This window comes from Schistocerca serialis, chromosome 8 (genome assembly GCF_023864345.2).
Source record: "Schistocerca serialis cubense isolate TAMUIC-IGC-003099 chromosome 8, iqSchSeri2.2, whole genome shotgun sequence".
Classification (NCBI taxonomy): Eukaryota; Metazoa; Arthropoda; class Insecta; order Orthoptera; family Acrididae; genus Schistocerca; species Schistocerca serialis.
In genome coordinates, this window is record NC_064645.1 from 472,357,067 (window position 1) to 472,369,930 (window position 12,864).

The window sequence follows — 12,864 nt, forward strand, 5'->3', positions numbered from 1 at the left end:
GTGGATGTGGGGAGAGAAATGGAGTTTTGAGAGCGGATGATCTGGACGTGTGTCCATCAGAGACAGTAAATTTGTAAGACTGGATGTCATGAACTGCTATATATATTATGACTTTTGAACACTATTAAGGTAAATACATTGTTTGTTCTCTATCAAAATCTTTCATTTGCTAACTATGCCTATCAGTAGTTTGTGCCTTCAGTAGTTAGAATCTTTTATTTAGCTGCCAGTATTGGTGTTCGCTGTATTGCAGTAATTCGAGTAACGGAGATTTTTGTGAGGTAAGTGATTTGTGAAAGGTATAGGTTAATGTTAAAAATGGCTCTGAGCACTATGGGGCTTAACATCTATGGTCATCAGTCCCCTTGAACGTAGAACTACTTAAACCTAACTAACCTAAGGACATCACACAATACCCAGTCATCACGAGGCAGAGAAAATCCCTGACCCCGCCGGGAATCGAACGCGGGAACCCTGGCGTGGGAAGCGAGAACGCTACCGCACGACCACGAGCTGCGGACAGGTTAATGTTAGTCAGGGCCATTCTTTTGTAGGGATTTTTGAAAGTCAGATTGCGTTGCGCTAAAAATATTGTGTGTCAGTTTAGTGTTGATCAGAATAGGTAAAGAGCGAAATGTCTGAGTACGTTCAGTTCTGCTCAGCTGTTTGACAATCAAATAACGTAAGATGTTTATCAGCACAGTCAATCAAAAATTTTTCAAAGGGGACGTTTCAAGTGTAATACCGGACTGTGCAACCCTCAACATTAGACTACTACATTAGAATAGCAGTTGTTGTGTTGTTGATCTCTGATTTGTGGGTGGTTGAGAATTTCTGACTCGGTGCTGCCCCGGTCTTCCGGCATGAAAGACACGTTGTAACACCAAGCAACTTGGGCTGTGTGGCTGGAACCTGTCTGTCGTGTTGCGTTTTGTTCGTGCAGACGCGCTTCCGTCGCGGCTCGTCATCGGCGTCCAGTGCTTCTTGGCCACGTGGTGCGGCTTCGTGGTGCGCATCTGCCTCAGCCTGCTGCTGCTCGCCATGGTGTACCCCTCCAAGGCCGAGGTGGCCGAGGACCGCAGTATCTTCCTAGTGCCCGTCAGCGCGAAGAACAACCTGACCACGCTCTCCGCGGATGAGCCTCTGCCAGATGTAAGTAGGCCACTGAGGCGCGGGACGTTCTTCATCCAAGGTGCCGTGTACGTCTGACAGATCAGGTGGTACTTTATTGCGAAAAAGTAGGTGGCGAAAAGTTTCTTTCTGAAATTTTTTTTTCTTAACATCTGTACCAAAATACACTCATGCTCATAAATTAAGGATAATGTGGGCGGCTTGCGGATTTAAATCACCTCGGGGTATGACCATGCTGTGCATTTGACCTGCGGTCGTCGCACGGTGGCGCTGGCAGCAGTCCACATACGCAGAGGTGTGTTGGTGCATGTCGGGGTATGGTGCAGCGAGTAAGTGTGCAGACATTTTCAGACGTGCTAATGGTGACTGTGTGTTGAAAATGGCTCAAAGAACACATATTAATGACGTTATGAGGGGTAGAATACTTGGGCGACTGGAGGCTGGTCAAACACAGCAGGTCGTAGCACGGGCCCTCCGTGTGCCACAAGTGTGATCTCAAGATTATGGCAACGATTCCAGCAGACAGGAAACATGATCAGGCGTTACAGTACGGGACTTACATAGTGTACAACACCACAAGAAGACCGATATCTCACCATCAGTGTCCGCAGACGGCCACGGAGTACTGCAGGTAGCCTTGCTAGGGACCTTACTGCAGTCACTGGAACAGTTGTCTCCAAACACACAGTCTACAGACGACTGAAAAGACATGGTCTATTCGCCCAGAGATCTGCAAGGTGCATTCCACTGACCCATGGTCACAGGAGTGTCTGTAATGCCTGGTGTCAAGAACACAGTACATGGTCATTGGAACAGTGGTCCCAGGTTATGTTCACGGACGAGTTCAGGTATAGTCTGAACAGTGATTCTCGGTGGGTTTTCATCTGGCGTGAACCAGGAACCAGATACCAACCCTTTAGTGTCCTTGAAAGGGACCTGTATGGAGATCGTGGTTTGATGGTGTGGGGTGGGATTATGATTGGTGCACGTAAACCCCTGCATGTCTTTGACAGAGGAACATTAACAGACCAGGTGTATCGGGACGTCATTTTGCACCAGTATGTCCATCTTTACAGGGGTGCAGTGGGCCCCACCTTCCTCCTGATGGATGATAACGCACGGACCCACCGAACTGCCATCATGGAGGAGTACCTTGATACAGAAGATATCAGGCGAATGGAGTGGCCTGCCTGTTCTCCAGACCTAAACCCCATCGAGCACATCTGGGATGCTCTAGGTCGACGTGTCGCTGCACGTCTTCAAACCCCTACGACACTGCAGGAGCTCCGACAGGCACTGATGCAAGAATGGGAGGCTGTACCCCTGCAGCTGCTCGATCACCTGATCCAGGGTATGCCAGCCCGTTGTGCGGCCTGTGTACGTGTGCATTGTGATCATATTCCATATTGATGTCGGGGTGCATGCGCAGCAAACAATGGCGTTTTGTAGCACATGTGTTTCGGGACTGTTTTATCAACTTATCACCAATACCGTGGACTTACAGATCGGTGTCGTGTATATTCCCTATGTGCCTATGCTATTAGCGCCAGGTTTGTGTAATGCCACGTTGTGTGGCACCACATTCTGCAATTATCCTTAATTTATGAGCATGAGTGTAGATTTAATCTTTGCCAAGCCAGATGGGTACAAATGATAATTTAGAAACCAAATGCTAAATGTAAAACTATGCATTGAACAGGTTGCAAATGAATAACTAAAAAAAGGATGAAGGAAGAAATAAAAATGGATTAAGAGCGTGGAAAGAAGATAAATAAAAGCAGTTGAGGAAACGAACGAGCAGAACAGATGTATTTGCTGGTGAAAACAGAATCTGCGAAACAAGAATATAAAGAGAAAAGAAATCAAGAACATGATCAGGAAAACAAATGTAGAATTTAATGCGATTCACACAGAAGACAATATATAGCTCACAGGATGAGAAACCATGTAAATAAAACTGAAAAAGAGAGAACTGACCTAAATATAGTATCAGAAGATAAATGGATAGCACAGTATAATAAACAACTGTGTTGTAATGAAAACCAGGCATTAGAAGACAACACCCTGAAAAGGATTAACCATGTTACATGTAACAAGTTTACAAAATCTTTACCCAAAGCATACAAAACAGTTTAATAATATATAAACATCTCATCTTAATGAGTGTGCATCTTGAGATGGAAGAAGTTCATCAGGAATAATTCAAATCATTAACTAAAATTACTAAACATTATTTTCATATATGTTGTGTATTCAAAAAGGAGCGAAATAACAGGAATTTCTAGGTGCACAATATATAGACAATACAATAATATGACCATAGAAGTTCTTACTCTGTACGCAGTTGTCACGATGGCCTTGGTCTGCTACAATTAAAATAAAAATACAAATATCTCAGAGTTTATTTAAATAGCTGTAACTTACGATCCAGATAAAACAGCATTCATATCTCCTAAGAGTGTTATCAGTTTTACCCTCATGAAGAGCTACCAAATGAACAGGACACTTTGGACTCTCTGACTTCAAAATTTTTAATTATCAACTTTGAATTAATTTGCAAACTTTAATGTAGTGATAAATTTTAAAAGAGGTGTATAGGTAAGCGTAAAGTTAATTCTCGCTCTCTCACGCAAGCGTAAAATTAGTCGTGTGCTCCAGCTCTGGCTGTGACGAAGTTTCACCCAGGCAGTGTCCGACCAACACGCACATGAAGACTGAACACACCACGAGACGAGGATGGCGAAACCCCCTTCTACCATCGGGGTTCGCGCGGAATTCACTCAAAATTTACAGCCTTTAGATTTGACTGATTTATTGTGTAACCGAAGTTCAACGAATTACTTTTAGCACTCATGTGGATGACCTCACACATTTCGTTATATGGTGTCAGTCGCCAATTTTCGCGGCATACAGATAGCTTTTCTAATCGTTTTGCAATTTGTTTTCATCTTGTAATGCGTTTACCATCTCCAAACAACCTAAGATCGTTGCTCAGATTGTCCCCTAAACCGTTTATATACGAGGGTTGTCCAGAAAGTAAGTTCCGATCGGTAAAATCGGGAAAATCCGGTAAACCTTTGCACAGATGTGTTGGACAGTGTATCTAGTATGCCGGTCGATCGTGTCGCGTGACTGTTTTCAGTTTTGAGTGAACAGTGAGCACGTAAAGTCTTCCGCCAAGTATGAGGGCCTGGTTAGAGATTTCGCCTGTGTCATGCAGCCCACATAACACAACTGTCGAGCAGTTCCTTCTTCATGCCAATTCTCGGCCGCCCATTGCAGGGGCAATGAAGATGCTCCTGCAGCGTTTCTGATGAGAAGTGCTTGATCACCCCCATTGCAGTCCGTGATTGGCACCCCCTGAGTCTCGTCTCTGCTCACAAGAACCGCTGGTTATGAAGACAAAATTTTTCCACAGACAACGAGCTGCAACTGGCCGAAAGTACAGGCGGCTGCTTTCTATGACGAGGATATTGGAAAGTTGATACAACACTACGACAACACTCGAAGTTGGAGCGGCGATTATGTAGAGAAGTAGGTGGAATGTGTACCTAACTGATGCAAATAATACGTTTCTGGTTTTCACTGTGGTTTCCATTTCGCGACCGATCGGAACTTAGTTTCTGGACAACCCTCGTAGATAAAGAACAACAGAGCGCCTATAACTCTACCTTAGGGAACGTCAGAAATCACTTTTGTTTTACTCGATGACTTTCCTTCAGTTACTACAGTGTCAAAAGCCTTCTGAAAATCTAGAAATACGGGATCAATTTGAAATCCCTTGTCAGTAACACACAAAACTTCGTGTGAGTAAGGAGCTAGTCGTGTTTCACAAGAACAATGTTTTCTAAATCCGTATTTAGTGTGAGTCAATTGACCGTTCTCTTCGAGGTAATTCGTAATGTTCTAACACAATACATGTTCTAAAATCCTGTTGCATATCGACCTTAGATGATATGGGCCTGTAATTTAGTGGATTACTCCTACTATCTTTTTTTAATATGGGTGTGACCTGTGCAACTTTCCTGTCTTTGGGTACGGATCTTTCGTCGAGCGAACGGTTGTATATGATTAAGTATGGAGCTATTGCATCAGAATACTCTGAATAGAACCTAATTGGTATACAGTCTGGACCAGAAGACTTGCTTTTATTAAGTTGTTTCACTACTCTGAGGATATTTACTTCTACCTTACTCGTGTTTGCAACTGTTCTTGATTCTAAATCTGGGATACTTACTTCGTCTTCTTTGGTGAAGGAATTTTGGAAGGCTGTGTTTAGTAACTCTGCTTCAGCAACACCGTCATCGATAGTATTTCCATTGCTTATTGCGCAGAGAAGGCATTAATTGTGTCTTGCACCTAGCATACTTTACATACGACTAGACTCTCTTTGGATTTTCTGTCAGGTTTCGAGACAAAGTTTCGTTGTGGAAGCTATTATAAGCATCTCGTATTGAAGACCGCGCTAAATTTCGAGCTTCTGTAAAAGATCGCCAATCTTGAAGATTTTGTGTTTGGTTAATTTTGGCATGCCTTTTTCGTTGTTTCTGCAACAGTGTTCTAACCTGTTTTGTGTACCAAGGGCGGATCAACTCCGTCGTTTGTTAATTTATTTGGTATAAAGCTCTTAATTGCTGTCGATACCATTTCTTTGAATTCAAGCCACATCTGGTCTACACTTACCGGTATGTTGGTAATTTGGGAGAAATGAAGATTGACTCGAAGAGATGTGTCAAGTGAATTTTATTTGCTCTTTTGAATAGGTATATTTTTCGTTTAGTTTTGGATGATATGAGAGTTACAACACTCCATCTCGCTATGACAACCCTGTTTTCACTAATCCCTGTATCCGTTTTGATGCTCGTTATTAGCTCAGGATGATTCATTGCTAAGAGGTCAAGTGTGTTTTTACAACCGTTTACTTTTCGAGTGGACTCAAAAACTAACTGCTCGAAATAATTTTCTGGAAATGCTTTTAGCACAAGTTCGGGTGTTGTTTTATGCGTACCTCCGAATTTGAACAGATATTTTTGTCAACATACCGAGGGTAAATTGAAGTGACCACCAACTGTAATTGTATGAGTTGGGTACGTGTTTGGAATTAGACTCAAGTTTTCTTTGTACGTGTCAGCAGTTGTATCATCTGAATCGAGAAGTCGGTGAAAGGACCGAATTATTATTTTATTCCGGTTGCCAAGGACGACCGCTACCCATACTAACTCAGAGGAACTGTGTACTTCAAATTCGCTACAAGATAAACTACTTCTAACAGCAACAAATTTGCCACCGTCTACTGTGTTTAGCCTATCCTTTCTGAACACCGTTACGTCTTTCGCAAAAATTTCGGCTGAACTTACCTCCGGCTTTAGGCAGCTGCATCGGTCCTTTCTATTAGCGCTTGGACCTTTGGTAGTTTCCCAACACAGCTACGACAGTTTACAACTGTTACATTTACAGTTCCTGGATGTACGTTCATCCTGTGTTCGACTTGCACCCATTGAGACTGAGGCCCTTTTTTGTGTTTCCCCGAGACCCTCTAACTTAAAAAAACCGCCCAGTCCACGCCACGCAGCCCCTGTTACCCGTGTAGCCGCCTCCTGTGTATAGTGGACACCTGACCTATTCAGCAGAACCCGAAACCCAACCACCCCATGGCGCAAGTCGAGGAGTCTGCAGCCTACACGGTCGCAGAACCGTCTGAGCCTCTGATCAGAGCCTTCACTCGGCTCTGTACCAATCAGTCCTGTCGACTTTCATCTCCCAAGCAAGACTGGCAGCGTTTACCACTTCTGTTAGCGGCTCGAAACCAGAATGAATCTCTTCCGATCCAAAGTGACACACATCATTGGTACCGACGTGAGCAACCACCGGCAGTTATAGTTCAGTTCTTTTATCTTGGCGGCTCGCGCATGCTCGCCCAGACGCTGGAGATTGCTGCGTTGCCAGTCGCACACGACGCACGCGCCAATAGAAGCAGCGCCATAGTATAGCATAGTTCGCAAGCTTACGTGTAGGGGGGGAGCGCGCAATTCATGAAGTAAAGCCACCACGCCCGCATTAACCCTTTCGCTGCTACAAAGACGTGCTCCCTGCATTCCGCGCTGTGGGCGATTTTGTCACTGCACTGCTCGCCTGTGCAGACACATTGTGTTCCAACTGCTTTGACACTCTTTATCATTCGATTCCACAAAAACTATTTGGCTCAAAATTTAGATTTTTACCTATCTTCTTGACTGATACCTTCCCCCCATAAATGACTTAATTTTGTTTCGATGTTCAACGCAGTTATTATGCAGCATTAAATATAGTAAACCTTTGCACGAAATTTTGAAGAGTTTGCAGAGGTAAAAGTCCATAGAGTATACTTTCCGTATGGTCGATTTTAGTTGCCACAATGTTGAGAATGAAAAGTGGACAAGATACCTATAGATTTCATTTAATTTAAGTACCACATAAGTGTCGTATGTAATATTGAGAAATATTCCACCTTTCGCGACTGTAACAAAAGTTTTACTTACACTGGGCACGTTTGGCTTTATTTTAAAGCACTTCAATCAATGAAAAAGGAAGTATACAAAATACATTAAACAAAACTGTGGACTTACAAAAACATTAGGACTTGAATATACCGTCTGTCAGTGAAGTGCTCAGAGCTATGTCAAATATAATTTTGTGTGTGGCACACACAAACAGCATTTATTTGCTAAAACACTGATGAGCCAACACAAACGTTGAATATTGTGCTACCGCAGCACAAAACTACGAAAGGTGACTTGGCAATGGAGGACACAAAATACAGTCCTCTTATGATGCTTCAAAAGAGAGAAACGCGTCTGGTCTAAATAAGTCGCTTATTACAGTTGCAGAAGAGGGATATATTTCAATACCATTGGTAAAACTGCGACTGTGGAACAAAAACAAGAAATAGAACACGAATACCATTGTGTATGTGCCATACCTTTCACCGATGGAAGTGCTTTAAAATAAAGCCAAACGCGCCGTGTGTATATAAAACTTTTATTACAGTCGCGAAAGACGGAATATTTCTCAATATTACATACGACACCTATGTGGTACTTAAATTGAATGAGATATTGTTATACAGTAAATATTATATGAAATTTAGGTATCTTGTCCACATTTCTTTCTCAACATTGTGGCAACTAAAATCGACCATACGGAAAGTATACGCTATGGACTTTTACCTCTGCAAACTCTTCAAAATTTCGTGCAATGGTTTACTACATTTAATGCTGCACATCAAAACAAAATTAAGTCATTTATGGGGGGAAGGTATCAGGCAAGAAGACGTGTAAAAATTAAATTTTTTGGCCAAATAGTTTTTGTGAAATCGAATGATAAGTGTGTCAAAGCAGTGGGAACACCATGTGTCTGCACAGGCGAGAAGTGCAGTGATGACAAAATCGCGCACAGCGCGGAATGCGGGGAGCACGTGTCTGCAGCAGCGAAAAAGTTAATGAAGAGGCAAAGCACTAGAAATTTCATTCAAACGAATAAAATTCGTGAAGTAAGGCACTCCAATATTGTTTTTAAAAAAAGAAAATGTTAAGCACTGCACAAGGTTTGTACTCATAATCTTTCACTTGGCAGCCCAACACCTTAACCGTTCCGCTACCTCAGCTCATCGAACAGTGTAACTCCATAAGGACTCTAAGACCTCACGCAACTACTTATAAACACTGTTGGTATGAGTATGAATTACTCACGCTTCGTCGAAGTACAATAGGAAATAAACAATTACCGCTGTTCTTTATTGCGAAAAAGCAGTTCGTGAGATTGAAACAAACACCTTTCCTTGTTATCGCCTGAATTAGGAGTCTTATTGCTTGTTTGGTTTAATTAATTAATAGAATATGAAGCAGTTGGTATAAAGAATGCTTTTTCCAAACTTTCTGTAAAAGAAAGCCTGCTATCAAGACATTGCTTTTGTTCTATTACTTTATTTATGACTGAACGTTTCTAAAACTGAAGACACTCATCCGTGCTCTGCACTGCTGTCGAAATCTGGCAACGTCGTTCTCTGTTCATTGGCTGACTGTGTTTTGTGACGTCAGATGCGCAGAACGAACCTAAACTCGGCCGCCAAGATACATGACGCGCACTTTAGTGGCTCCATAATGGTGTGGGCTGTATTTACATGGCATGGACTGGGTCCTCTGCAACAAATGAATCGGTCGTTGACTGGAAATGGTTGTGTTTGGCTACTTGGAATACATTTGCACCCATTAATGGAATTCATGTTTCCAGAAAACAATGTCCACATCGCTGAATTGACCTAAATAAATTTGACGATTTTTTGCAGAATTTTTGTTTTTACATAAAACTATTTTCTCACATTTTAGTATATCATAAGTGTTTTGATTTTCCACATTAACAAAGCCGAAATTACATTGTTCGCACCTCTTATACAAAATTACATCCGATCACTTCAGAGGCATGCTCACGACTCTCACACTCTGCGGAAATAACAATATCCCAAAGGATTTACAATTTTTGTTTCAAATATGTGTGAATTTCTAAGGTACCAAACTGCTGAGGTCATCGGTCCCTAGACTCACACACTACTTAAACTAAGTTAAATTAACTTATGCTAAGAACAACACATACACGCGTGTCCGAAGGAGGACTCGAACCTCCGGCGGGAGGGGCCGCGCAGTCCGTGCATGACGCCTCAAACTGCGCGGCCACTCGGCGCGCCTCAGTTTTTGTTACCAAACAAATTTCTGCGAGCTTTCGTTACATTATTAACTTCGATTATTATTTCATAAATGAATCCAGAAATAAACGTAGTAAACAGTACAGGATTGCGAAATTAATAATAGAAATTTTAAAGTGTGCAAATATTTCGTAATTTCAAATGATTCTAAAAAATACAATTTTAACTGTACATTCAGAACTAGTACTTATCGATTATAAGATTCACACTAAAATATTTTACAAAGTAATTCCTTTTCATAAATTTTAGCTTCAAATATAATGTATTGTTTATAAAATTATATGAAGGTTTTCAGAAAAGCAACTGAGATAATACTGACCTGTCCAAAACTCGAATAATAATACTGGTATCGACACCTACTGTTGAGGAAAAGTAATGCTAGATGAGGGTGTCCTGTTACAGGGGTACGTAATTGGGAGGTCAGTTCGTGGACAATATCCTGCACTGGCAACATTTTCGCAATTGTGTACGGCTATAGAGGCAGCATGGTTGAATATTTCTGCGAGGACCTTTAGCGACTTGTTGAGTCCATGCTATGTCGAGTTGCTACACTGTCTCGGAAAAAGAAGGCCCGACACGATGTTAGGAGGTGTAACATGACCTTTATCACGTTAGTGTAAGTACCGGGTGATCAAAAAGCCAGTATAAATTTGAAAACTGAATAAATCACGGAATAATGTAGATAGAGAGGTACAAATTGACACACATGCTTGGAATGACATGAGGTTTTATTAGAACCAAAAAAATACAAAAGTTCAAAAAATGTCCGACAGATGGCGCTTCATCTGATCAGAATAGCAATAATTAGCATAACAAAGTAAGACAAAGCAAAGATGATGTTCTTTACAGGAAATGCTCAACATGTCCACCATCATTCCTCAACAATAGCTGTAATCGAGGAATAATGTTGTGAACAGCAATGTAAAGCACGTCCGGAGTTACGGTGAGGCACTGGCGTCGGATGTTGTCTTTCAGCATCCGTAGAGATGTCGGTCGATCACGATACACATGCGACTTCAGGTAACCCCAAAGCCAGTAATCGCACAGACTGAGGTCTGGGGACCCGGGAGACCAAGCATGACGAAAGTGGTGGCTGAGCATACGCTCATCACCAAACCCTGCGGGCAAGAGATCTTTCAGGCGTCTAGCAATATGGGGTGGAACGCCATCCTGCATTTTGGTTTTAATAAAACCCCATGTCATTCCAAGCGTGTGTGTAAATTTTTACCTCTCTGTCTACATTATTCCGTGGTTTATTAAGTTTTCAAATTTATACTGACTTTTTGATCACCCGATACATAATTTAGGTGAAGTCTCTCACGGGTGCTCGGTAAAATCCCACGGACTATCAGACCAATTGTGTGATTAGATTGAAGAGTTCCTAGATAACAGAACGCAGCATGTCATTCTCAATGGAGAGAAGTCTTCCGAAGTAAGAGTGATTTCAGGTGTGCCGCAGAACATCGGAAGTTCACTAAGCTTTTTGCGGATGATGCTTAGTACTTCGAGAGGTTGTAACAATGGAAAATTGTACTGAAATGCAGGAGGATCTGCAACGAATGACGCGTGGTGCAGGGAATGGCAACTGAATCTCAATGTAGACAAGTGTAATGTGCTGCGAATACATAGAAAGAAAGATCCTTTATCATTTAGCTACAATATAGCAGGTCAGCAACTGGAAGCAGTTCATTCCATAAATTATATGGGAGTACGCGTTAGGAGTGATCTAAAATGGGATGACCATATAAAATTAATCGTCGGTAAAGCAGATGCCAGACTGAGATTCATTGGAAGAATGGTAAGGAAATGCAATCCGAAAACAAAGGAAGTAGGTTACAGTACGCTTGTTCGCCCACTGCTTGAATACTGCTCACAAGGGAACTTCCCCATCGCACCCCCCTCAGATTTAGTTATAAGAGTGCACAGTGGATAAGCCTTGAAAAACTGAACACAGATCAATCGAGAAAACAGGAAGAAGTTGTGTGGAACTATGAAAAAATAAGCAAAATATACAGTCTGAGTAGTCTATGCGTAAGATAGGCAACATCAAGGAGAGTGTGAGCTCAGGAGCGTCGTGGTCCCGTGGTTAGCGTGAGCAGTTGCGTAACGAGAGGTCCTTGGTTCAAGTCTTCCCTCGAGTGGAAAGTTTAATTTTTTTATTTTCAAACAATTATCAAAGTTCAGGCGCTCACACATAATCAAATTCGCTCTCCAAAATTCCAGGACATGTTCAGATTTGCTTGGACATATGCAAAATTCGACAGTCTACACACGGAAAAATTTGAAAACGTTAAAAACATGTTTTTACAGAGCACAGGGAAAACTGTGCAACTGTGAAACTGTTCCATTCATTTGTTGCAGTTTATGTGACAAACTCGTACGTTTTCATCAATTTTTTGGGAGTGAATATCACATTCACAAGGAAACCTAAATCGGGCAAGGTAGAAGAATCTTTTTACCCATTCGCCAAGTGTACAAGTTAGGTGGGTCGACAACATATTCCTGTCATGTGACGCACATGCCGTCACCAGTGTCGTATAGAGTATATAAAACGTGTTTTCCTGTGGAGTAATCGGTTGACCTATGGCCTTGCGATCAAATGTTTTCGGTTCCCATTGGAGAGGCACGTCCTTTCGTCTACTAACGGCACGGTTTTGCGGTGCGGTCGCAATACACAAACACTAAACTAATTACAGTGAACAGAGACGTCAATGAACGAACGGACAGATCATAACTTTGCGAAAATAAAGAAAGTAAACCTTTCACTCGAGGGAAGACTTGAACCAAGGACCTCTTGTTCAGCAGCTGCTCACGCTAACCACGGGACCACGGCGCCCCTGAGCTCATACTAACCTTGATGTTGCCTATCCTGCACGTGAACTACTTAGTCTGTATATTTTGCTTATTTTTTTCGTAGTTCCACACAACTTTTTCCTGTTTTCTCGATTGATCTGTGTTCAGTTTTCAAGGCCTATCCACTGTGCCTACTTATAACT

General features: G+C 42.0%; 1 protein-coding gene across 1 annotated transcript in view; it reads left to right on the forward strand.

Annotated features, from left to right (window-relative positions):
- The window catches only part of LOC126417076 (putative inorganic phosphate cotransporter), a 188,726-nt gene that overhangs the window by 25,355 nt on the left and 150,507 nt on the right, over positions 1-12,864 (forward strand). The window contains exon 2 of the mRNA XM_050084971.1: positions 944-1,152. Within this exon, the coding sequence (XP_049940928.1) occupies positions 944-1,152 (209 nt within the window). The remainder of the gene's footprint in view (positions 1-943; positions 1,153-12,864) is intronic.